The sequence below is a fragment of the Parambassis ranga genome, chromosome 2 (genome assembly GCF_900634625.1).
Source record: "Parambassis ranga chromosome 2, fParRan2.1, whole genome shotgun sequence".
NCBI classification, from domain to species: domain Eukaryota; kingdom Metazoa; phylum Chordata; class Actinopteri; family Ambassidae; genus Parambassis; species Parambassis ranga.
Window position 1 is genome coordinate 11094440 of NC_041023.1, and position 27999 is coordinate 11122438.

At 42.4% G+C, this 27999-nt stretch overlaps 1 protein-coding gene and 1 non-coding gene across 5 annotated transcripts in view; one reads left to right on the forward strand and one right to left on the reverse strand.

Moving 5' to 3' along the window:
- The first annotated feature begins 4846 nt into the window (after positions 1-4846).
- ripor2 (RHO family interacting cell polarization regulator 2) overlaps positions 4847-27999 on the forward strand; it is a 43663-nt gene continuing 20510 nt past the window's right edge. The window contains exon 1 of one of the 4 annotated variants that reach the window (XM_028399176.1): positions 4847-4950. In XM_028399176.1, the coding sequence (XP_028254977.1) occupies positions 4890-4950 (61 nt within the window). In that variant the 5' untranslated portion in view covers positions 4847-4889. Of the gene's footprint in view, positions 4951-9163; positions 9519-16731; positions 16844-19127; positions 19363-27999 lie in introns of those variants that run through there. The other 3 variants (XM_028399175.1, XM_028399174.1, XM_028399177.1) reach the window with 3 other exon arrangements.
- On the reverse strand, positions 14809-14882 carry trnat-ugu (transfer RNA threonine (anticodon UGU)). Its single transcript has one exon. It is a non-coding gene; the product is annotated as a tRNA-Thr (tRNA).

The window sequence follows — 27999 nt, forward strand, 5'->3', positions numbered from 1 at the left end:
TGTGTACTATGATGTGTCTGGACAGTAATTTGTAAATATTGCAGCTGCTCATCCATAAAATTGTATTCTATTATTTTGTTTATTTAGTCTTTACCACATGCACAGGGATAACGTATCAATTTGCTAAATAAATAGCGGAGCATTGCATGTATATAGTTACACATTGAAGCTTTGGCTTACAAGACTGGAAAAACAATTATATTATTAAAAGAATAGTTTTATTTACTTTTTAAAATCCTTATAACAACAAAACATGTCAGTTTTTTTTATTTTCTCACTGACGCTTCCTTATAATCACCAGTAGGAGGCCTCCACAGTTAGACATTGTGCATCACTAACATACTGTAGTTCACACACACATGCTGTATGTTGCTGTGCTGAGCTCAGAGGGAAGTGAAGCAATAGCACAATTGCACATCTTCTCCCCCACTCAACAATGTGTGATAAGGCTGAAAACAGCTCGCTTCTTCCTCTCTAAAGATTGCACTTTATTCTTACCCTTCCTGCCACCTCAGTGAGATCTGACTGATTATATAAATATCACAGCAGCTGGAAACAACATGCTTTTTTTTCTTATGAGACACGCAACACTCCATCCAGCCTTTTGCTGGTTATCTGTCAGACTGTCATGTTTTACTGAAGCCATAATGGAGGTGATTAATATAAACCACTTTACCAGATTATGTTATTCTGTTATTCCTATCGCCTACTTGCACTTTTCTCCTTTGTTCTGCTGTTTCACCTCCCTCTTTGTCCCTCACCTCTGCCCTCCTTTCATTTACTATATTGCTTTCTTTGTCTCACATGGCTCCCTCTTCCTCCATCCTTTCCTCTCACTTATCATCCTCATGCCCTGCGACCTCTCTCTCTCTCTCTTCCCTCTTCCTCCTCTCCCTCCCTCCCTTCAGATCTTCATTATCCCCCTCTCTCCAACAACTAGATTCATAATTGTGCTCTCTCTCTCTGAAAATCCTCCCACTCCATAGCAACGCGCCTCCTCACCACTGTAGCCTCTGCTGCCACTGATGCAGGATGTAAAACTACATCAGAGGAGATTACGTATTGCCTCAGCTCATTTTCCAGCTGTAGCTGAAAATGATGCCCTCTCTCACTTTTTTCCCTCGTTTCTTTCTCTGTCATACACATTTTTATTCCTTTGTTTTTTTCTCTCTATTTTCTTTTATCTCCAAATTTCTAAATTCCCACATCACCCTGAAAAGAACGATGTTTCCCAAGCTTTCAGAGGTGCATGTGAGTGGAATCATGTTGGCCTTTTCTCTGTAATCTCACACAATAAAGTCAACAAGCAGGGCTGCTGCGTGGGCTGCTTATGAACACAGAGAGGAAGACTAATGGAAAGAGAGGAAGACAAGAAAAGAAATAAATAAAACCATGCCTGCCTTTACCAAAGAGGAGCACGTGCAGTACATGCACACACACGTTTATACTGTGTGTATTTAAAGTGCTTGTAGTCCTGCGTGTGCCAGTATTTTTAGCCATTTATGTCTAAATGTTAATGTTATTTATGAATATGTCCAAGTTTTGAGATGATTTTGGCAAAATATGCTTCCACATTCCACAATATTTGCTTTATTATATGTGGTACCTATAATATAATGAGTGAATATGTTAGACTGAGGATCCATGTATGCAAAAGATGCAGAAGACAATTCAAATTCAACAAATAGCTGAAATGACATCCTAACAAAAAAAGCATCATTTAGGAAAGTAAATGTTGTTTATTTACATATTTTACCGACACTAATTATACAGAGCTGGCTCGAAAAATCGGTCTCCTCCTTTAACTACTGCATCACTATTAGACAAGACGTTAGCACTTGACATCCTCTGGGGCACTGCAGCACTTTAGCCAGGTCTGACCTCTGACCTCTCTGTATAATGGAAACAACAAACAGAATCTATCAAGTATGTTGTTATTATTGTTACAATCCTGAGGCAATAAAGGAAAAGTTCAGGCTGACCTTGTCCTCTGTCCCTGTTGTGTTTTCGAAGTTGGTTCATGATGACTCACAAGGCGCTGTTCAGAAAAATTGACATTGACCACAAAAAAAGAACACAATCATTAGTTTTTCTTAACAGCTACATAAGATGATACACAGCAGTGGAGAATAGTCCGTGTGAAATCTTGATCCATTATTTAGTTTCTGTCACCACAAAAGACTAAATACACTCCAATGACGTAAAATGGCCTCCTACCATCTCATTGTTCCACTTCATTCATTGAGACATGAATACAGAGTCCATGCTGAAAAGCAATAGGCTGACTGGTCAAACTTTAAGCCAGCTGAAGCATCTCAAGGCCAAAGTTGGAAGAGTTGGCTTCCTCTGAGCAGTTCTAGCTCATGAGCTCATGGTTCCCATGTCACTGGGTTTGGACTGGGCTGCCAGTTTCTTTTTTGTGCTTCTCAGTGGAACTCCTGGGTTTTCATGGTGGCCAGGATGTGGCTTTATTGAGTGTCCATTCCCCTCAGAAGGATGCCAGATGAACATAATTGCGTGTGTGTGTTCTTGCTTGATGCTGGCCTTACTTAAACTCACGCTGGCTTCACTGATGAGAAGAAACATTCAAATGCTGATGAACCGGAAAGAAGGGTGTGGGAGAGGCTGAAATCTATTACTTTTGATAATATTTAAATGTATTCATTGTGACCAACAGAGCACGGTTCCCAATCTCAATACTTTTAAAGTACTAACAAAGCTGTTTCTTTAGCATAGTAGATAGATGGATTGATCACATAGGCCTTGTCTTTGGGAGGGCTGCTTGCCACGCAGCATGAAAAGATGAGTAGTGAAGCTTGCTCACATATCCACAGGCTGTAATTTTAAAGAGTTTCTAAAAAAATAAAATAAAGACTGCTCTTAAACCATCCCATCCTCAGCATATTAGTGTGATGCATTATTAATACATGTGCATATAATAGAGCATATAATATCTGAAGCTGCTGAAACATTCATTGTCAAGAAAAAACTGCTTGACAAAACTGTGGATGTATGTAGGTCATGTATGGTTGGTGTAAGTAGCCTGTTCTCATACTCCAGGGAGGAGAACAGATGTGTAGTCACAGCAGATGTCATCATTGTGGAGTGACTTGATGCAAAGGCCAGACACTGTGAAAGCACACTTGCAAACATGCAGTTAGTGTTTTTGTAGATGCCCTCATGCATGATGATGAGCTGTCACTACAGCTCTGCTCCCACTGCCCTCCTGTTCCTCTGAGCACCGGGGCAGAAAATCTACATGTGTAACCCAGTGACCAGTCATCCTCAGATAAACCTTCCTCCCACTCCCGAAGTGTGACAGTCTTTATTGCTTTATGCATTCTGTTGCGCTCACAGAGAAATACAGCTGCAATAGGCACTCAGAGTTATTTTACACACTGTTGACCAACCTTCCTTCCATGTCCCCACCCTATTTCGCAGAAGCTGTGTTGTCATTATTAAACTATAAATGCTTTTCACTTCCCTCTGCTGACTTCCCATCAGTCCAGAAGCTTTTGTGTGATTGTGGTGTATGTGTATATATATATATATATATATATAGTATATATAGCAGTTTATAACTGTGGCTAATATTATGGTATGGCTTGAATTCTATTATGATATTTTCTGGCTTTAAAAGTTTACTTCCCCTTGGTGTAGCCAGCAGGTGTGGCTGTAATGTTTAGTTGGAGGACACGGTGATGTGCTGGGAGGCGTGGGAGAGGAAGTTGTGGTTTTTAAAGAGTTCTTGCCACCCTGTTGCCCCACCCTGCTGCAACTGTCCTCATTTGGTTTCTGGATCTCACCAAATGTCTTTGTGTCAAAAACAGTACTGGATTTTGCAACATTTAAAGATCAGCTGTATGTTAAGTCTATTAAGACAAGGTAGTGTGATGATGGACAAAACGTCATGTCATTTTTGGTAGTATTTCTCTTTCTGGTGTTTGAAAAGTCAGCACTGTATAATCAAACATGAAGATGTGATGGCAACACTAGAGGAGGTTTCTCCTTTCTCTTATCCAATGTTCTCTTATCTCACTGTCACCACATAGGAAACCATTATATAACATTCATAATCTAGACATGACTGGTGTATAACACGGCAGTGTGTTGCCACAGAACTGGGCACCACAGAAATGTCTCTATGCAGTTATCAACATGCATCTTTGGAACTGATGAGAAGCAGATTTGGCACAACGTTTAAAGGGACAGTCAGCCATGTTTGAGATGGATCCTGAGAGGTTTCTATAACCAGGATGGATCCATCACTTCCAGCCATTCAAACAGCAGAGACATTGTGTATAATAGCTCCCAAAAAAATCTGCATCAGTGATGTAGATTCTGTTTTCTGGATGCAGAAGGTACTGCGGACTAGCTGGTAAAAGACCCAACTTTTTAAAAGCTTGACAGGCAAAACTGTGCAGTTACTGATCAGTCAAGTCAAATCCATGAATTCTTGTTTTAAAACTACTTACTACTGTTTTTATAAGCTCATCTTGCAGAACACATAGAGGGTCACAGAAACAAATAAACAGACAGAGGACAGCTGCCCTGTTGTCTCTCTGCTCCAGGTGTACCCAGCAGGAACAGCGGCAGCAGGCCACAACATGGGTACTGCTGGTCTTTGCGGTGCCAGCCTGCACAGCTGGTTTGCAGCGGCTGTATTGCGACCATTGTCTGATGCCCTCTGTGCACTCTGGGACAGAGACAGTGAAGGCAAATAGTGAAAGAGCAAGAGAAAAGGATTCGATTGTGAGATGGAGGGAAACAAAATACAATAGCGGCAGGGAGAGATGGGAAGTGCACAAAAATTAGAAATTGGTGACAGCACAAAAGGAGCTGAGAGCATCCGGAGGCAGCAGCAGCAGCTTGGATTATACTCAAGTATAATGTATTGCAGAGTCAGGACCTACAACCATATAAAGATGAAACGATATCGATATTCTTACAGTAGGTATCTATAATTCTTCTAAAGTTACTTTGTTTTTTGCTACCACAACTTTGGCTGTTTTTCTCCAGTATTCAGGTAACTTATTTATCAGGTGCTTTTTGTCTGCTTAAACCAAAACTTAATATTCAAAGTTCATTTGCAGGCTCAGTCTGATGCACTCCTGTTTACTCAGATTGATTTTTCTAGTTAAATATTTCTGAATTCAAGTATTCATGAGGTGTTTCAATCAGCAGTCTTCACTGATTGCATTATGTTTTATGCAGAAGCTCTTAGTTTCATTCATGATTCTGCAGTCTGGGATGCAAGTGAACATGTGATGATGACTGACCTGCAGGGAACTGTGTGTGTCCACATGTGTGAGTGTGTACAGCGGGCAGCAGTTTGATGCAGTCTTCTTCCATCAGACACATGAAGCCTAAGGTGTAGCACACACATGCTAACTCACACACGTGAACTTCGAATGAGTCAGAGTGCCATAGAAAATTGAATTTGTCACGCAATGCCCCCATTATTGTTACCCAGGTAACCAGCCACCCCTTCACAATCATCCCATTTTATCATCCTTCTTAGAGGGAGAGAGTAAAAGCAGAGCAGGAAAGACAGAGACAGAGAGAGAGAGAGAGAGAGAGGTCCATGCAGGTCATTCTGTCTCTTTTTTTTCTTTTCAATCTTCTACCACTCTCTGTAGGAATTATCAAAGGTGAGCTGACCTGAAGAGCCTTTGCGCCATCCTTCAAAGGATATTATATTTCCGTCCTCATCACCTCAGATGAATGCCTGTCTGTCATGGGTGCAGCAGAGGAAGTCAGGCTGACATCAAGAACATTTCAGTCGATCTGTCTTCTCCTCAAACTTCCACCTTCATATCCCTGACTCTCCATGTATTTGATACCTGTGATCAGCCTGGGGTGACATGCTGTTGCACCACAAACTTACTCAAGTTCCCTGTCCTCCCAACTTTAGTTTCCACAGAATTTTATGAATTGGCTTTTTGTGTAACGACAACATCCTGTGTAGTTTCCTCATGAAACTCTTTTAGTCACATTAGTATGTACATGTCAATAATCTTACATAAGGGGTAATTAAAAAAAAACTTCATGCATGTGCAGGGATAGTCATCTGAAAGCATGCATGCAGATGTTGTTTAGTGGGGTACTGCTGTGCTGCTATTCACTTTCTGTCACTGCACACTTTCAAACCAGCTTGCACCATAGAATTAGCCTGGATGCTAATGAGCCACTGCTTCAATGCTAATAACTGATATTTTAAGCCTCAGCAACAGGCGGCGTACTGATGCATATTTTCAGGGCCAGAGGAGCGACTGTGTAGGAGGCTGAAGCCGCCTATTCATCCTCCTGGGATACTCATCATCTGGCACAATTCAGATGCCAAAGAGCTCCATTGTTTGACCCCATTCAAACAACGCCATTGTACCGAGCGGGTCTGATTGTGCTACTCTTTGCAGTGCCAGAGTAACAAACGCATGTGTGTGCCTTTGCCTGTTTGTGTGTGTTGTATTTTGAGGGGCATTGTGGGAGAGTGTTCAGTGTTGTTGTTATTATATGGACGTGTGACTGTCTGTGTGTGGCATTGTGCGTTTGCATCCCAGCAGTGTGCGTTTGCGTTTCCCGAAGCAGGGGGTTTTCTCTGGTGGTGACAACAATGCACCCAGTCATTGAAATGCAGCAGGGCAAACACAGCCCGAACGTGACCCCGTTTTTCAGCAATTCTGCCTGCAACGTAGCTCGTGGTCACAAAGTGCTGCTGGAAAGAAAAAGTTACCGAAACGTGTGTGTGTGTGTGGATGCTCAGATTTGGAAGCTTTCATTCTTGAATGGATAATAGAGCTTTGGGTTTAAGCTTAAAAATGTTGTGCTCATAACTCATGATACAGTCACCAGAACATGTGATGATTATAGCAGTGAACAGATGGGAGTGGGATGAATCTGCATAAGACAGTGGGCTTTGCTTTGCATGTGTCAGTGAGTGTGTTTTCTGTTTACTTGCCTGCATGACCAGTGACTCTCCCCTCTCTGTATCGTGTTTCTAACATCAGAGAGCACTGAGGCCAAATGTCACTGCTGTTAACTGGTAAAAAAAAAAAAAAACAACATTAATTATATCTTTTTAAATAACCACCATACTTGCCACTTAATCCGACACTCATGTTTAAAGCTACAGTGCAGAAGTTTTTCTTTCAACTTTCAACAAGAAGATCACATGATTCTTAGCAGCAGGATTTGCACTGTTATATTGTTCTGTTGCACAGTTAATCCCAGTTAATCCCTTTTTCTGTTTCACTTTGATGAGGAAGCTCTATGATTGTTCGTGTTCTGCGCACTTCCTTTAAAAGATGCACACTCTGTCTACTCACTTTGGATCGGTCAGATCTGTGAACACTTTCTTTCCATGCTGTCAGCAGGGAGTATACTTGTCCTGCCCTGTCCTGTGTGACAGTCCAGAGCCCTCTCCCTGCTTGTGTTTGTTTGGTGCATGTTATATTCGGGCTGCAAGTACTTCAGTGACCTCTGCCTGAAGCAGTTGAATGAAAGAGAGAGGCTGTGTTTGCACAGAATACTTTTGACTCTTCCACTGTATGTAAATAGAGGAAATTATTAGAATATGTATTTATTTGTGCATAAAGTATATAGATCACTGCCCACACTTGTTTGTGGATGCAGCATCTGAATTTTTATAATGCATGCATTTTAGATATATCAGTGTTCAGGGGTGAGAGTAATCTGTAATCTGTGTATTTAAATGTCCCTTCACATTTTTTTGGGTGGTGGTGACTTCACAGTCACAGTTTCAGTTCCTTCTTCAGATTTACAGATAACATGTAAACATGTATACACACCCTCTGTCAGACAAACACTTAATTTAAAAACCTTCATGTAAAATAATAAGCTTAGCTCCTGATCTAATGCAATACACATAAACTTTCAGTCCATGTGATTGTCTCATGTGTCCAGCACCTGCTGAAAGTCATGATGTATCTGAATTGTCTGGACTAGCCCCAGTGAAAATGAGTCTGTCTTCATGTTGGTTCCCCCGAGCTTAGGCCTTAAAGGGAGGCAATGGCAAGGGAGAGAACGTCTGAAGGAAAAGTGATAATGAACTGACTTGAGGCCTAGTTACTATTTTTGGTTGGAAATTGGTTTGTCTAAATGGGGTGAGTCAGAGCAACTGCATAGTGAAGGCGGATGGAGGCACAGTGAGAGAAAGAGGAAGAGAATTCTGTGTCCGGCTGCTTTTTCTTCCCTGCAAAAAATAAAGGGTCAAAAAGGAGACAAGACTACCCTTACTATTGGACTCGATATAGGATACTTCAAAGACTGGTCAGGGGTCTCCTGGGGACTGTCTAAACAGCTGGATGTAAACTATTTCCAAGTCAAAAAGGTCACTTTGGCTAGAATGTTTCTGGCAGGCTCTCATGTAAAGATGGTGCAAAATGGTATGTGTTGGACCTTTTCAGTGATATACAGATGCATACATCAGATACCTGGTCAGGGTCTTGCCTGTGCTCTGAAGAATCTGACCAGCCTTCCATTAACGGCAAGCATTTACAGTAAGCATTAGACCACAAAGCAGTGGCTAAGCCCACTACAACCATCACCACAGCACAGATAAATCTGTGACTCAAGTGTTGTGTTTGTCGGAGGTACTCCCACTGAATCTAAATCTGTGTCTTTCAGAGCAGGTGAGTGTGTTCATTGGCTGAACGAGCATCTCCGTGGAGGCTCTCAGCAACAGCTGATGATACCAGACGTTATCAGTGCTGCCAAAGCCCCCCGTCAAAATGGGCCAAATGAAAAAATAGAGGGAGCAATCGCTCTAGTCCCATGATTCCTAGTGAGCTGTGAAGGAATGAGAAACAGAGCCAGCTTCATGTCTCGCACGCCACGTCAAGCGCACACACATGAACACACATTTTCACACCCTCTTTGCATGTCCTTGCTGGCTCAAAATACAGAATCTAATTATTCCTGTTAATCACCAGGCACTTGAGCTGAGTCACTGTAGAGCCATGCTGTGCATAAGAGTACACACATGCACACACACATGTACACACACCACTGACCCTCCCCATACAGTACACTCACACACATGCGCACATTCACTCATACAAGTGCTCTCTAAACAGCACACTCTCACTTCAGCTTTGCACAGGATGTTATGAAATCAGCACTGTTGCAGAAACTTAGTGAAGGTCGCTGGTAGTCCTCTCTCTCACCCACACACACACACACACACACTTACTTTACACCTGGCATTTACACATACACACACGTCCTCGTGCAGGGAGCTGAGCTCAGTCCCAGTCCTCTCCTGCTCGTGTGAGGAGCCAGCCGGTGATCGGGCTGTTGCCTGAAGCAAAGAGGCCAGGCCGGCGTTGATTCAATTTTACAGCCCAGTCACTCTCTCTGAAGCTCTGATTATTCAGCCGAGGGAGACAAGGAGGAGAGCAGAAGAAGAAGAGGAATAGTGATGGCGATGACCGACATTACAGAGGATGACCTGGATGAGATGATGCGCGAAGAAGCGGAGGATGTCTTCTACGAGGAAGGTAGGACTGCCAAGGATCAGTTGTAAAGTGTGGAGAGCAGGCGTGGGTTTACAGGTGGGCTGCAGGGCTGAGACAGCTGTTTGAGGATTACAGCATGTTCAGAGTGACTTGTGGTTCAGAAAGGGTGATGGTTGAGTCATGGCCCAGGAGGATCTCCTTAGATGTGTGGGTGTGGTTGTCTCCTGCAAAGCTGAGTAAGTTCTAATATTCAGATACAGAAAGAAAAATCCCCAAAAATGGATTCATAGAAGCAGATGTTTGCTGTGATCATAGTGATACCGAGTACATCTAATTAGTAGTGAGTGTCATGAATCCTTCTGCTGTTTGTTTTCACTTCTTTTTTTTACAGTAGCTCTTGTGCAGAGTTTGTTTATTGATTTTTGTTTGAACTTTTATCCTTGTTAGAAAGCCAGGAGCAGCTGTGCCCTCTGCAGCGTGGGCGTGCTTGTAAAACAGGCAGATGTTTTTAACCAAGCATTATTCACCACAAGAAAATCTGTTTCAATGTGTACTTTGTATGAGTGTTTATTATTTTAAACCTCACTGTAATCACAGCCTGTGGTTGGCTGGAAACTGGGAGAGTGATGAGCAGCAGGAACTGACCGACGATTATTCCGTGTGGTGAACATTTGAACATATACCATGCTAATTCACCTTTATATACTGTGCACACTCTTTAGGAGACCTATAATTGGTTTTGTCCATCTTTATTTACAGTCAATGTGCTACCTCACAACTGAAAAGGTTGCGAAGCTTGTGTTATTGGCAGAAGCAGTAGGATGTGTCATATAGCCACCATCTGTGACTTCACAGACATGTTTTATACACGGTTTGTTTCTCTGTTAAACTGCTGCTTGTATAAAGTGCTAAAAGATGTGTTTCCTGTAGGAAATATTAGCTAAGCTAATCAGCTGATGGTGATATTTTGGCGAGGAAGAAAGTATTAATAGTTTCTTCTCCAGTCTGTCCCTCACACACACACACACCACTGGCAAAATGGTGGATTACACACTCATTTTGAACCAATTTCACAGGTTCTCCTCAGTGTGAATTGTTCTTCTCAAATTCACAAACACTCTCCTCAACAATCGCACACACACAGCTTCAGTGCTCCAATATGATTTATCCTTCAGCTGCTTAGAAAAACACTGTCTAACTGTTCCCATTACGTTTATACCTTTATATTAAAACATCATCTGCATCATATGATTAACGAGTGGACATGGAGGATATTCCTAGTTATTGCATCATTGGGTGTGTAATGTATATTAATGCCTCCACTGACCCAGTTTTGACTGATACTCTCTGATGGCAGTGTGACGTTTTCTTTAAACAGCACAGCCAGGAGGGACGCAGCCAGATGACTCGCTCTCTCTTTTCCGTAAACCAGCCAATCACTGTACACAGATTCATGTGGAGGTTGGCCAGCAGGCATTACTGTGTTTATTCATAGATGCAGCACAAGGTTGCAGAATATGGATCACCTATATTTTCTGTTTTAATTAGACTCTTTGGATTGGTGATGGAAATTACTGTGTTTTTGTGTTGAATATTTGAATGTTTTATTCATATTGCTGCAGAATGCAAATGTTCTACAACTGGCCTATTTTCTTTTTGCATCACTAAAAGTATATTTGCAGTGTGTTTTCTACTCGCGCATGTAACGTTCTGTAGGCTAAAGGGAGGTCCAAAGATTGCATGATATTTGCTGGTGTTAGCTCACACACTCCTCCCAGCTGAAGGCAGTGTGATTGGTGTTTATTCACCCTGTTGGATCATGTGAATAAGTGAATAATCTCAACACTATGGTAGCCAATGAAATGATGGAGATGTTTGTTATAGATGATAAAAACATATGAAGGGTCAATATTGAGCTATAGGGAGCACCTTGAAAAACTGTGGCACAAAAAGGGTACAATTCTACTGTCCAGTGAGGAAGAAGAGGGACAAGGTGATAATAATCCAACAGCGTTTTGCTGACTTTGTGGGTCATTAACTTTCTGCACCACCGTCCTTCATGAGCTGAAACTTACAGCACAATCTAAAACTTGAAGAAGATCACAGAATGGACTTATAAAGCAATGGCGGTTACATTGTGTCCTCTCATTTTATCTCATTTTATAAGTGTAAGCACTAACGCCTCATAAAGCACACATCACACTTTATATCACAGCAGCTACAGGAATAACCTGCAGTAATGTGGCATTGACCTCAGCCACTGTTATAGAAAGTATCAGATGTATCTGCTGTCAGTTCTGCACTCACTGAGACAATAGGTTGTATATGGCACAGTTAGTCTTGCTTGTCATGCTTCTGTCTGAGCTGAGTTATGACTAAAGGAGATCTACTTTTAGCCTTGCAGCAGAAATGTCAGGGTGCCTGAACATAGTCTCACACACACACACACACACTCTGTGACTCCACATCAGGTCGTATGACTTAGCAAAAAGCCTCAGTTTTTTTTCTTGGGGGAACAATGTGTTTCTGCTTCATCCCCGCCTCAGCCATGGCTCCGACTGTTTAGTCAAAAGCAAAGTTGAATTTGCAGGAACATGAAAAGTGGCTCACAGTGTGCACATTGTCACGTAAGTTAGGAGATATGTAGAAAGTTTCACCACGGATTGCAGTGGTTTTTATACCTAAACTAATTTCCCTAAGGGATTGATTTAATTATCTAAATTTAATACATTTTAGAATTTATTCTAGAATAATTGACAAAGTATATATTTACTATATATTTTATATGCTCAAAATCAAAGTATGTGTTTGTAGCTCAGCAAACAGAGCTGTTTATCTTTGTAATTCTTGTGTGGACTGATGCTTTAAGGCCAGTGGGTGGATATTTTGACTTTCCGGGTCACTGGGATCTTCAGACCTGATGGCTGTTTCAGCTGATGCAGTTGCTGCACATCAGAGTGTTAGATGAAATCTCTGGATTGTTGTCACAGATAAAGGCAGCCTTGTACTAAGTTTAACCTGTGTGCATTTGGGAGAATATCCAGTTGCTTTTTGGAGGGGAGAGTCACAAGGTTTTTATCATCGCTGAGATACAGGAGAGTTGAATTGTAAAATCACAGTCACAGGTTTTTGACATGGAGGTGATTGAAATAAATTATATTCCACATGCTCATACTTCTGCTTCATTATGATGTAAACAATATTTCTTTATGTAGGACTACTGCAGTCATTTGACCTTAATTTTAACCCTTTCCCCTTAAAGATAACAACCAAATGTGAGGGCTTACAAAGGGACTGTAGGACCAGCCCTCTGCCACATGCCTCTGCACGATGCCCTCACCTGACTTGAATGATTCCATTGAAGCTCTCATCAGTGGTTTTACACACAAGTTAACTCAAACACAGCTACGCTTTATTCACTTATCACATTTTACCCCACACACGCCCACACAAATAAAATGTCTACGCTAAATGAAACTTTAGCAGTCAAAACAGCACAGCAGTTTCATTGAGACCAAAATAAACACAAAGGGTTCTTGAACTCCTTCTTCTTCCTCATAAGTAATTCAAAGAGTTTTTCTTCGTTGTTTTTGTGTCAAAGTACAAGAGAGTGGTGTGTCCCTGAGGAGGCGGCAGCAGGAGGAGGGCTTTAATGACAGTAAAAATATGGTAGTAACCCTATAGAGCATGAGATCGATGGCGCCATGGTTGGAATGACGGGTTGGTTTTTGGAATCTAAATAAACCAGTGTTTGACTAACTGGGTCAGGTCAGAATGTATTAAGAGCTGCTTTCAGTCACAAGTAAGGAGCTCCTGGCAATGACTGGGTCAGAAACACCACTCACTTATCAACAGGGATAAGTAGAGTCATAGCTAAAGTTCAGATAACTTGAAAGGAAATAACTCTTCTTTTGAAACATCACTCTTTGCATTTGAGCTGAATTTCTGTAATCTAGTAGTTTGTTCTACTGGTTTTGGAAAAGTTTGTCTGCTCCTGTGAGGGAATGTTTTGTATTGTTCCTGTTCTTTGTGCAATGGGATGCATTTTCACCCCTCCCTTGAACAATTACATGACAAAAACCACTAATTGCTGGGCTCCACAGCTATTGTTTGTTTGTTTTCCTCTGTGTAATTCTTAAAAACTGCCTAAAGCATAGTGAACCGTCAATCAATCTGACAGGAGTTTTCCATTCAGATGGGAGAGGAGAGGTGTGAGGTGACACTAAAACCTGAATACCTTTTGATGTCATGTTTTTTACCTGTGCTGTCTAAAAGCTCCAGACTTTGCCATGGGGGCTTTTCCTTTAATGTTTGCAGCTATACATCGCGTGAAATGGACAAATAAATCAGAGCATGACACAACGTGCATGAGGGATGTCATGAACGCCGAATCTAGGACTCATTTCCACTTTAGAAGAATTTTTCTTGCAACAAGTGGTAACAGTGGAAGGGCAGCATTCCTTTGGTAATCAGGTCACAGACTTGATCTAAGGAAAATGAATACTAGCTAAAATCGAGCAGCTTTTTAAAAACCCTTACACAGTAGAGTCAGTTTGCTAACACTGAAATGTTACAGGTCTAGTTGCCTTTGTTAGATTTACTTCCCTGGTTATGTGTTAGGCAGTGTCTAAAAAAACAAAGAGTAAGGCAGAGTAGTACATATCAAAGAAATACACATCTACTGTATTTAATTCTATTTTGTGATGTCGTCAAAAGCCTTTTATATGAGCTCTGATTATAAGTTATTATGCTATCATCTGGACATGAGACATACCGCACGTTCAGCTCCTGCCCGAGGGGGAGGTGGGGGATGGACTACATACACACATACAGTACAGTGCACACACTCTAGGCATCAGCCTGATGTACAGAGCTCAAGGACAAGGCTGCAAGACTAGAAGCCAGGTCGGATTTCACAAATCCATTTCTCTGTCAGCCTTGTCTGTACTAGCCTTGTGCACCAAAGGAAACAGTATCCCTCTCTGAGCCGACACGGTGCCCGCCACAGCGCAGGATCACAGAGTCTTCCTCCACTGACTGGAAAGCAGGGAGGGAAGTAGTTTATGTACACAGGGAGACGTATACAAGGAGCTGTGAGATGAAAAGGCACGTTAAGGTTAACTTGCATTTCTGCTATTGTGTTTAAAAGTCTGATCTGTGACTGAGCCACAACCTGTCAACTGTAAACAAAGCAACAGAATTCAGTGTTTCAGAGTAAATTAATTTGGGATATCTTGGCATCCTCTTAATGACAAACCAGCAAACAGGTATCTACAGCCTTGAATCAATTCTGTCAGGATGAGGAAAACCTTAATAACCATTACACTCTAAGAGGCACTGCTGGGATTTGAACCCAGGATCTCCTGTTTACAAGACAGGCACTTTGACCAACTAAGCTACAGTGCCTCTGGTTTGCTTCTCATTTGGGATTAATAAGAAACAAGCTGTTCTCTATAGTGTCTTATGCACTATAGTAGTTCAGATGCAGGGTCACATAATAATCTGCAATATAAATGCATGCGTGTCCCTGCAGTTATAGCATGGCTTCAGTCTGACAGGCAATAACTCGGTCAATGTTTATAACTGTCTGTCAACTTGAGCAGAACTTTTATGTGACACAGATACAGTAGTAGCTCAGCACGCCTCCTCACTGCCAGTTTGAAACTGGTTTGTCAGTGATGTTATCATTGCGTGAAAGATAATGTTTTTCAACGGAAATGCATATCTGGTATCACAACGTGACTTGATCTGCTGTCAACATTCACAAACAACACATGCACTGTCCCCACTATACCCTTCAACACACAAGCATCGTGGTGCATCCTGGACATTCACAATCTGACAGTCCACCCACTCGTACACCTCCACTGTCTGGACACAGATGTCATCTGTGTCCACAGCAATGCAGCACAGGCAGGCTAACGTGACATTGCTGTAGTCTGTGCGTCTGCAGCCGCTCTGTGTTGGGAGAAGCTCTGACCTAAGGGGACCTACTGTAGCTCCCTCTTCCTGCTTCTGACAGTTGGCTCTACTGACCTACTTTTTCTAAAAGTCATTATTTTCTGCAGCTTTTAGTGAAAGAATAAAGAGAGACAACATTTTTTGTAATAAAAAGCCAGATGATGTAAGAGCAGATCTCTGACTTTCTCTGTAAGCAGACATGCTTCAGCCTGAAGTGTAAACTCGTCTCAGTTCAGTCACTTGTGATTACATGCAGCTTCCATTTTCATATACAGTATATGACCTTTCCTTTTACAGTTCCCGTGAGGTTACCATGACAGTCTGCACTCTGGGCAACACTGGGCGTGCAAGGTTTACACTTAGTGGTTTGGAACCTCTCTAACAATGAGGTAACCTTGTTTGAAGCGTGAAGCATAGCAGACCACCCAGGAATCTTCAAAGAGGAATAACCTGCTGGAGATTTGGAAGATTAGGGTTAAGCAGCTGGTTTATAATAATTAGAAAATGTTTGTGCTTCGGCAGCACACTGTAAAATATCTGTCTGCTGGAACAGGTTGGTTTACATGCATTGTTTTGCAAAGAGGAATCCACTAAACCAAATTCTCAAAAAGTAACTTACCCCGTATCATGTATCCGTGTCATGCCGTGTCAGGTTTCTGTGAGCAGAATGATACACCTGCATGTTCCTCTAAGGCCCACGGGGCAGAGACACTACCTGCAATAAGCAAACTGTCATCACAGACCGAAGCTGGATGGAGCAGAGCCACAAGGCAGTGCACTGCCTGTAATGGATTTACCTCTGGAGAGGGGTATTCTGGGTAATATGTAAAGACATATAAGAGCTTTTCATGGTTTGATAAGGAAGCCAAACAGTATACTCATTGTTATACACATAAAGTTGTAGCTATATGAAGACCAAAGCACAGGGGATGAGTCTGAAGGATGAGGATGACCGCCTCAGTGCTATCAAGCTACACTTACATTTCTGTGGTACTTCCTGTTATTATTGGTCTGTATAATGTATCTTGAACACAACTGGAAAGGTTCAACAATGAGTACACCTACACGTGGTTCGTAACTTGAGGAGAGGCCACACTCAGCATTTTTCTCTGATATTTTAGGGCCACACACTCGGACACACACACACACACCATCAGCTGTGCCTGTACATCCTTCAGCCTTGACCCTTCTGCCCTGGAGTCATGTGGCCTTTATGACTCATCCTGGGTTTCGTGGTCAGACGCTGTTAAGCGCAGACAAAATGGCCAGGGTGAAATGAGAACTGGAAGTAGAACAAGTGAATGAAGGTGTTCCGATGCCGCGCTACACACAGAACAGGAGATCAGAGGTGGTGTCCAACAGATGGAGTGGCTGGTATGGAAGGACAGGAGCTGCACAGCTGGGAGGTCGGTGGGAGCATTTTCATTCACACCTACATGAACGGGTGCACATGTGTATCTTTAGACTGCAGAGTTCTGTCAGTTCTCATAAAGTTTGGACAGGGAGCAGTTTTTTTGGTTGTGAGAAGATCAGAGATATTGATGCAGGCAACTTCTATACATAGCTGGTTTTACTGTATATCTATGTGCATGTGTTCCTACAGGCTGTGTATGTACGATCTTGTCTGTAGTGTGTATGTGCGCGATGGTTCTCAGTAAATATAGCTGCTGGTCAGGGACTGCTGATGACAGCCATAATTACAGACTGAGCTGCCCAACAGCTGAGGAAGAGAGAGGGGTGTGTGAGTGTGGGTGTGTTACAGCAAGTTAAGGGACTTGTGGAAACCTTACACAACTCTGTAACCAGAGGAAGTGAGATGCAGCAGGAAAATAAGTCAGGTTTACCATTAGAACTGGTGTTTTTTTTGTTTTTCTGGAGGCTTGACAGCTACAGTTAGGCCAGGATTATAATCCTTTGCAGACAGCTGCTACAGTTGCGTAGTTATTCTTGTTACACTACTTTAAATCTGCCTTGGAAAGCTCAATGTAGCACCAATGCAGAGCCAGCAGGGGTTCATGTAGGACCCTTGGAGGGTGTTTGTAACAGTCTGAAACTTGTACAGTTTGAAATGAAAAGCTGCACCAAGATACAACAATCCTGAAGGCTACAATAACTTTCCTTTTACACAGATGTGCGAGTCAATGTTCAGATTATAGTCAGCTTTGTGTTATTTGTTTACCTTTTCTTTTAAGCTAAGTTACACACAATCAAAACTATACTAACACCATACACAAGGCTGACCGCTCACGAGGCCATCATGTATGAGAGGAACAGCCTGTTTTGTCTGATCAGGATGATTTATGCAGCTTCACTGTCTTTTAATAAGAAAGTGAATTACTCAGCAATGCTCCTTTTATGAAGAGATCTTCACTATAAAATCTTAATGATTTAGTCAGATTAATTTGTACTGTACTGCTGTAATCTAGTACTGGGTAAAGAACTAAAGAAGAGCACTTATGGGAGATCACACATCCACCTCCGCACAGCTGGCCGGTCACACACACTGATGGAAAGGATTTCTGATCGGACAACACTCTGTCCATCTTCCTGCCTCTTACATCTGGCCCTGTTTTAAGACATATTTCACACACATTTAAAAACACAACCTAATTTAATAGCCATATTAGTGACTGTATAAACCCCTGCTTAAAAATTAATCATATAAATGAATCTTTTTTATAAAGCCCTTCCTCTATTAAAACCAAACTGATGGATTAAAAGGGACAAGCCATTTTCTGCTCCCTTTGCTTCTTGGAAGGGCGAGTTGAATTGGATTTGTATGGACTCAGCGGAACAACATATCCACTTATGGAGGGCAATTATGCTGGCAGGAGCACTTCAAGACGAGTCACTCTTCATAAGCCGTGCCTCAGAAATGTATTTCCCTCAGCCTCAAATAGCAGCACCTGTGTTTCATGCAGTTTGCAGCTTCGGCAGATGGAGGTGTTTGTCTTTCGTAGTAGTTCTGTTCCCATTTAATTCAATTTGCTTTCCTGGAAAGCAAGTCGCTGTGAAACCCTCCTCCTGAAGCACACTGAGGTAATTTGTGAGAAATCCCTTGTTGTTAAATTGAACAATCACATTAAACAGACAGGCTACAAAGTGTGATGCACAAAGCCAAAGAGGACACCGAGGTCATGTTCAGACTTCAGTGACATTAAAAGTAAAAAAAATACCTGAACACAGCTATAAACACAATTTATTTATTGAATACAAACAGTTTAGCTGCGATTACACTTTTACAATGTGCACAACATTAAATCAAATACTGAAATTAACTGTTTATAGGCACATTAGTTCAAGTTTCTGGACACCTTTATTACCTAAAAAAAGGCAAATGCTGACTTTTGGCAGTATCACACCATCGCACTCTATTACATTAAGGTTAATTTTATGGAATTATTTGATGTATTTTGAAGGCAGAGGCAGACAAAAGGGAGAAGGAGACAGGACACACTCCAAGCTTGATTTAATGCTCTGACTGCGCACGCATATCTGACCACCACCACCACCACCACCACACGATGGGGGTCATTCTTCTTAATGCATCCATGGTTGGGGTACAAAGAAATCTGACCCCGCCCACCACCGCGACATCCTCCGGTTCTGATTGGCTGCCGTTGTTCAGGAGGAGCGATGCGATCACAAAGTGGAATGTGAGAGTGGGCTCAGTGTTTGCTGTGGACTGCGCCGAGGCGAGCTGTTTGTCAGGGAGTGAAACGTCGATCGATTCAACCACCTGGGATTTTCTTTTATTAATTTTTTAAGCCGCATCACCGACAGCAGTAAAATCTCTGCGCGGAAAGCGAAAACTCACCTTTTTTCTCCTTTTTTTTGAAAAAAGAAAAGCTGCGCATGGATGCATGGGCGCAGGTAGACGGCCAGAGGCGCCACTGAGGAGACACTCTTGTGAAGTTGTGCAGAGGTGAGTTGAAGCATCGGTCAGTGCAACTTGATGAAGGCTTTCATTAACAAGAAGAAAACTGTGCGGCGGTGCTCTCAGCCACAGAAACTACTTTCTCCCCACTCTGTGGGGGGAGATCTCGTCCTGAGGGGCAGTGGGTTAGTGGATTAAGGCACTGCGTGAACTGATTTCACCCAGGACGCACGCATATAAAGCAGCGTTACTGATTTTGGTAGAGTCTTGCTGACATGGATATATATCTGAGCTGTAAAATCCAGAGATATGTTTTGCTTTTCAAGGGGTTGAACTGAGAATTTTTAACCCTTGCATGTGCGTTGGATCTGTTATTGTGAAGCCTCTTGCCTAATGCACAATACAGGTGAAAGATGAGAAGCAGGTCAGTGATTTTTTTTTTAAAAGAACCTCTCCAGGTTTGCTGAAGATGAGGGTCAAAGGTCATCTGTTGTACACAGATACCACCCACAGTGGCTGTGCCAGCTGAACCAGAGCAGATAAACACAGCAGCAGCACCAGCACTGATGATAAAGTGTCTGTGAAGTGAGCAGCCTTGACTGCTCTGTCAAGAGATATTTTCAGTTTTGTACCTGCCAGATGGTCCATAAATGTTTTCTGCTTTCTCCGCCCTTTGGAGAAAACTCTTAATTTCCTTGATATTTAAAAAAAAAATCTCCTCCTTTTTAAAGGCCTGCCAACTGTTCTAAAGTTATCTCTTTCAGTTGATCAAAGATTTGTCAAGCAATCACAGATCTTTAATTCTCAACCAGCTCCAACAAAAACAAGAACAACAGGAAGATTTTTATCCCGACTAACCGTGCTGCTCATAGCGAGGCTTTTCCCGGGGCTGCTCATGCTGTTTTTGAGGAAAAAAAAGCTTTTTTTCAGAGCTAAATGCTCCTTCAGTGCAGTGCCAGGCTGACTTTGATATGGTTAAGTGGAAGTGCTTTGCCTCTCTGCCAGGCTGTTTGGGCCACGGTTAAGCTGTTTGAAGGGGGCTGGAGACGAGGGGGTAGTGTGTTTGTGCCAAGCCGAGATGGGCTGCAGGGATGCAAGAGCAGCGTCTGTTCCCAGACTCTTTCTCACACACACACACAGCTCTCCCTCACCTTCCCCTCTGCTTTACCACAGCCGGCTTTTCAGTCCCTGCATCTGCTCACTCCACCTCCTTTCTTCTCTCTGTCTTTCTTTTCTTGGTCTTTCACTTTCTCCGTCTTTCACACATGCAGAGACAAGCACACACACACACACACACACACTCATTTCCTTCTCTTTCTCTCCAAAGCCTCATTAAAGGAATTATGACTGTGTGGTTTGGAGGAAATTCAGACACTCAGACAGTTTTTTTGTTGGGGTTTTCCCCCCAAACTACTAAAGCACCACACAGCACTGATGACGTGAACAGGGTGGGATTTTAAGTAACGGCATCATTAACCTGAACACTTATGACATGAGCAAACCAGGCTGCAGCAAACTATTATTTCCACAAGAAGCAATACGCACATGAACAATAGGGGCAGTGAAGCTCTTGTGTTTTGCTGTTGATTGACATATTTAAATCCCAAAAAAAGGAGTGAGTAACAGACACCAGGAAAACACTAGCGACCCACTCCAGAGAAAGCTACTACACCCTTTTCTACAAATATTATAAAAAACAAATATCTGTCAGTCATTTCAGGTCTTTCTGTTAGAGATGCAACAACAAATTATTCCTGCCTATGAAAAAAGCTCTAATCTTACACAGCTAGTTCAATAGAACCAAAACAAGAGAAATCTGACCTGACATTCTGAAAACAGCGGTTATGTTTTTTTTTTTTGCTTTAAGGTCTGTCAGTGTCTCACTTGACCTTTTCCAACACCCACTTGTACTTTTTGGAAATATTGCTTGCCTCTCCATCTGTGTGTGTGTGTTCACTGCATGCATGTACATATTTCTATCCATCTGTGAGTGTACATGTTTTTTTTGGTGGTGGTGGTGGTATTGGGGGAACAAGGGCGTTGCATTCTTTACAGGAGGAGCGGCTCTTTAAAGTTTTTACAGCTGATAGTTATTTCTGCAGAAAGTTAACGTGCTCCGCTGGGACAGAAAGGCTGAGACATGATGTCGGTTGGAGGCTTTCACTGCTCTGAATGCTAACGTTAAAGAAGACTTAAATAATGAAGTTAGGTCTCGCTGAGCTTCAGTGATCCAGACATCCAAATTTAACTCGACCCTCAGTCTGTGTCTGGGAAGCAGCAATGATAAAATTCATAACTTGCAAAAGGTTGATTTTGTTGTGCGTCTTTGATGAAACTTCTAACATTCCCTTTGGGGAAATTGGGTCATTTCAGTTGTTTTGAATTGTCAGTCATGTGCAGTCGGTGCATGTGACACTGGTATTATTTTAGAAACACATCCTAACGTTTCATAAATCACCAGCTTGTTAAACAGCATCCGTTTTTTTCTTTCTTTCCTTTTTTTCGTGGCTTAATGACACCAGCGTCAGACAAAGCTGCCGCCCAGCCGACACTAAGTCAGAGGTTATCTAGCCCTTAAGATGATAGTCTGGTCTCATAAGCCTGCCCTGACATGTCCAACCATACAATCAGTGTTTCCTCAGAGGGGGGTGGGAGGTGTTTTATGTTTGTGGGGAATTCCTGGTGTCAAGAAGGTGGGCTGTAGGCCGGTACATTGGGGTTAAGTGGTATGTGGAGGGAGGGGCAGAGGGAGTGGAGGCTTGACTGGGACAGTGGAGAGGAGCGACTGGAAGGAATGAGGGAGTGGAGGTGGAAGATGGTAGCCTTGGGGTGTTGAGGGGATACAGAAATAGAGGAAGAACTTCAAGCTAGAAGCCACGATATTGGTCATTCAGGTGGGTGGATTTCGTCCCGGCACTCATAATCACACAGATGCTACAGATGTTGACTATAAACTCTCTGCTCAGGAGTATGTAGAAGCTGCTTCCAGTTAAATCACTTCATACACATACAGTATACCCACATGTTTGTGTAGTGTGATGGAGTGTGTAGATGTCAGTTTTTTTGTCTCCTGACCGCATGAGTAAGAAGCAGTGATGTATGAAAAGTGATAACCGGAACAATCATGTGCTGCTAATGGACTAATGAGTGCCCGGCTTTGTAAGTGGTTGCTGGTCTGTCCCATGGCTTTTCCTCTCTCCCTTCATCCTCTGGTTCTTTCTCTACTCCCTTCCCATCTGTGTACCCCACCCTCTCCACCTCCCCTCCCTCCTCCTTTCTCCACACTCCTCCATAGATACAGATGAAGAATTTATGGAAGGAAGTCTGAACCCCTCCTCACCCCTCCTTCCCCCCTGTTGTCTCTGAGCAGATCAGCTCAGCGTTCTTACTGCATGTGTTTTTGGAGGTGATCCCTTCAGCTATGTTGCCATGCTATGAGGGGGACAAGCAGCACATGCTACATGTGGCATTGGGCGTCATGTGTTACACATGATATGTGACATACAGGCACACACACACACACACCTCTGGCCTGAGCAGCTGGTAGTTGTAGCAGCATTATGATTATGATAAGCGTTTTAAGGTTCTAAGCTGATAATCTGTCTGTTTTGGTATTTGGTTTGTTTCCTCTGCAGAGTCCAGCAGCTGGATGACACACTCTTGGTTCACATCTGTTTGTCATGGGTGTTTGATGTCTTTGTTTGTTTGAGAGACTGAAACATACACACACACACAGATAACTGATTGATGACACATTCAGACACAGACAGTTTTTTTCATAGTTATTTATTATTAATCTGTATGTGTGCCGTCAGCATTCTGTGCGCCGGTGATGGAGCTCTCAGCTACAATCAGTGCTGCACTTGTCTTTCCTGCCTCCCGTCTCGACTTATTTGTGTATCTACTTTGTTGTTTCACTCTGTTCTTGTTGTTTTCACTCTTCCCAGAATATAAAGTGCAGTGATGTGATCACATTTTGTACTCAGAAATCTTTGTAGCTTTTTAAGAGAAGACTGTTTGCACCTGAGTGACTGGTTTTTTCTGTCAGAAGAGTTGTTTTTGTCGTTTTTGTTTTTTTGAGGCACCGGGAAGTGGGTGTTCCCATTACCCAGCTGCCTCAGGGTGGCCGTGACACACAGCTGTGTGATGACAGATGAATTGAGAAGGAGGGGAGGGGGGAAGTAATGACACCGCTCCTTCGTCCTGAGGGGAGTCGTCACAAGGGTGACTGTTCACTCTTTGAACTCATCTGAAATATGTCCTTAAAGGCCAGTGCTGCTCCGTGTGGCCGATATGTTTGGTACCATCGTAGCCCAGAAATGTCAGTTAGTCATGGAAGGATTAGTTAGTAATCTAAATTATTGCGGTCTTGTGATTAATATGATGCTGCACATCTCCAGTAAACATGTACCTTTTACATGTTAAAAACACTTCACTGTGAATTCACTGTGAGTGTTTGAGTGCCTCTTGACCTTCTCTCTATTTTCTGTTCCTCCCTCTCCAATCCTTACCTCCACTTCAGGCTGCAGGGAAAAGCTGAGGTTTTAATCCATATACAGTGGGAACAGATGCACACGAGCAGATGTGTGGCAGGTGAATGAGTTCGTACGATGATGGTGTAGTCGTCAGCCTGCTGTTTTGCATTGATTCATCAGTTTTTACTTACTACACCTCCATCCAGAACTTTAAAGTTGTACGTGCTCAAGTCTATGTTGGACGTATAGTGTTTAGTTTCCAGTCTGATGCTTCACAAGTGCTTCGAAATGTTCTACTTAGTGCCCTGCTCCCTGCTGAGTCTTCAGTCTGAGCAGCACGATCATCTCCATAGCTGAAATGCAGAGCTGTGAAACCACAGTTTAGAGAGAAGGGAACAATCACCCCCTCCGGTGTATTTCTCTGCTCGTTTCAGGGATATGTGAGCAGCACATCATTTTCGTCTCTTGCTGCAGCAGCTATTTTTCATTCAGCCTCTTGGTAAATTGTTACTCTCTTGTCAACATTATGGTAATGGTTTAGTCAAGGCTACAGGAGGAAAGGATTGGAACAGGAATCCACCATGACTTCTGTTTGTAAGTCACTCCCACAGCATTGAATGCCTGGCTGGTGGGAGAGTGTTGGTCGTACTATGAAATAAATAAACACATGGTCTCTTGATGTAGGCCACACTGTCTTTATTTGGCTGCTATAAACTGATGCTTTCTGTTTCGTAGTTTTATGACTAAGTGCTGTTTTTCTACTTTTGTGCCTTATAAAACTTTTGAATCTCCTAAAAACAAACAGCTCTGTTTCCGTTGGTGATAAATCTTGGCTTATAACTTAGAACACCTCTGCCTTGTTAATCTGATTTCTGACCAGCTCTGCAGCTACTTCATGCTCCCGTCTCTGTTCCACACTCTCAGCCTGTGTTATCACTGTAGCTGCTATCAGTTGAAAGAATGTTGTCTTTTCCCACTAAAAATAACAAATGGAGCTGAAATAACTGGCGTAATCCTGTTTTGTATGGTAACTGCATTCCAGCACTGCAGCATAGGTGGTCATTTTCACTCAGTCACACACGACGGATAAATCGGAGAAGTGGAGCAAAGGAGGAAAGTCACAGTCTCATTGCTGACCCAGTGTGGGGCGCACTCATGTCAGTCAGACTCATTAGAGCAATATGCATATAACAAGTGAAGAAGAAGAAAGTTTATTTTTTTGCAACCGTCTTTTATCTGTGTGCAGATACTCAAAAAAACACGTCGCATATATATCTGGTTTAATCTGCGGCTGCTTCTGTCTGATGTAGAAATATCATCAAATAATCTTGGAGGACCATTAATCTGGACAGTGCATTTGCTGGCATGGTTTACAGTTCTCAGAAGTGATTACACGCTGCTCTCCACTGCTGAAATGTCAGCAGCAGCTGCCTGAATGTGACCTCAGTTCAGACACGCCTCAGTTAATGTGGTCATCTGTACATTTAAATGCCACTCTATATCCTGGCCTGAATTTTTCCCGGGCCCACGGGGATACTGATGACCTATAATTGGAATAGAGTGATTATAATCACATCTTAATGATATGAAGGGAAATCTGAACACACCCACACATACAGGCCTGTAAAGAGCAGTAAGTGATGGTAGACGCTGGGGAAATGTCACTTAAGTGGTGTGAGAATGAGCCTCGGCTCGAAAGAATATTATAAAGAATAAAGTTACCTCCACTGATTAAGGTGACGCAAATATAAATCAGGAGGATTAGATCGGGTCAATACTGGCCTAAAATACCTGCCCTCAGACTATTTAGGAAAAATCAGATGTGTGATATTTCTGACCTGTCTGGACTTCAATGTGATGGAGCTGGCACCGTACTCATAAAGGCCTCATAATTATCTGATGCATCTGAGGCATCAGATGACTGAATTGACAGTCAGCTGGTTGTTGTTATTTTTTTATAGAGTGGACCAGTTTGATGTTGACCTGATAAAGCTGGGCTTTTTTAGTAAGTTGATCACCGTGGGATGATGACTGGGGTCAGAACAGTCAGACTATTTGGGTCAGGATTTTGGAAAGTTTGATTATTTTTGGTCAGGAAGATCCTGTTTTTTCTGAAACTTCAGCCACGCACAAGTAAACAAATTATTTTAAACTTATTTAGGGTGAGTTGCTGTCCTGCTGAAGTGGCTGGTGGGGGATGCTTCCAGACTTAGTCGTGTTTCACACCTGTTGTAAAATGTATTTCTGTCATCGACGTGTGTAACGTTTTTGTTTTTGTGCTATTTCAAGAATTTTCTATGGAGACAACTGAAAACGGCTTTGTGACCATCGGTATTGATGACTACACTCGCTACATACCAGCATCGCGTCATGTGTTGACATTTCTGTACCGTCCATTGTTCCTTTGTTGTGTGAATAGACTCCTGGAACCATAAACTGGTGACTCCTCAGTGTAGAAATGTGTGTTTTTATGATCCCACAGGCAATGGAGCAGTCAGTCATAACAGGGTCTCAAGTGTTCTCATGTTCAAAGCTTTCGGTGAATTCCAGACTGTCACCAGGTCGTTATTTACAACATCTTCCTGTGTCGGCGTGGACATGAGAATATATTTCAACAGAGGGGCATTAGTTCACACAGTGCCTGGAGACCACTGGAGACAGGTCCTTATAGGTTCATATGATGTGTTTTCCCTCGTTCGCTGCATGTAATATTACACATTACTAATAGCAGCTTTAGTTTCCCGCATATCACACTGCATTTAGTAAAAATGAACATAAAACTCTTCAAACTTTCTCCTTGTTTAATCCTTTCAGCGACCTGACTCTTCTGTGACTCATCCCTATTATTAAAAGTGTTTCATCACCACCTCACAAGGAGACATTTTTCTGCACCGTGCTGTCATCTTAAAGCAGTTTCCTCCCTGCCTTTTAGTCATTTTTGAGAAGCCTCTTTTTAAGTCAAGATGAATAAAAACTCATCCTCAGGAGGAACTTGCACTTCTCTCCAGAACTAAAAGATAATGAGGCTCCCTGTTCCTAAAGTCATTTTGCCTTGTGAAAGCTGCTGTAAATGGCCAAATCCAGAATCCAGTTAAGAGGCAATAGCATGAGCGTTCCGTTTCATAAACTGCCTGTGTGTGTGTGCTCTGCTTAGTAGGTTAATGGGACGTATACGTTATGAATGCCCAGAATTATCTATATAATATATAAACCATTCACTTTATCAATGGATTTCCATGCAAAACAAAGCTACATGTGAAATTTAGAGAACTGAGCTCCAGGAAAAATAAAAGTAAAAGTAACAACATCGTGTGTTTTGGCTCAGGTTTGGCAGCCTGCAGCCAGTTTTTGCACAGTTTGGAGCCACACCAACAGTTACCCTCCTCACTGAACCCGTTTACACAAACATGGAGTGTGCTTGCATCCTTCAGGCTGTGTTGGAACACGTAACTTCATTTCCAGTCATATGTAGACAGTGTGTCACTTTAATCTCTCTGATTTGTTGTGTTTCTGTAGACAAACTGCATGGCTGCATCATTTCACTTTTCCTTTGTTTTAAAGCTCTTCCTTTTCTAATTTCTATTAATATATCTGCACATCCTATCACAATCGAAAGCAGTGTTTGCACAAAAGCAACACCAAAAAAAAAAAAAAACACACACAGATGAAGGTTTGATGTTTTAAAAGCCCCGGCCCTGTAACATGAGGGTGTGTGTCCTACTTCTTGGCAGTTGGCTCATTGCTGTTGTTTTACGTAACACACTTCATCCCATTTTGTCTGCTGTTGCCATGGTGAGGCTAATTTATACAGGCATTAAGAATTAGGCTTCTCTTGTTAACATGCGCTGCGGGCTGATGGCTGGTTCTTTACAGAACACACACACACACACACACACACACACAGAAACATTTAGGACTTAATGTGAGTGTTTGTTTAGGAGAAAAAGACGAGTAGCCAATGAGCAACATTTACATGTGTGTGCGTTACAGCATGATTATTGTGATACTGTGTGTGAGTCCTTATGATGCACAGAAGAGTTTCTGTACCTACAATGATTTTTATCTTTTTTAACACCTTAAATTTCTCACTCATGTGACTCTCACATCCTAATGGTTTGTGGTCCATAGGCTTGTGCAAAATCGTATCGTGTGCAGTTGTCAGAAAAACTGTCACCGATTAATATTTGCCACTTGTGCGACGTACCCTCAC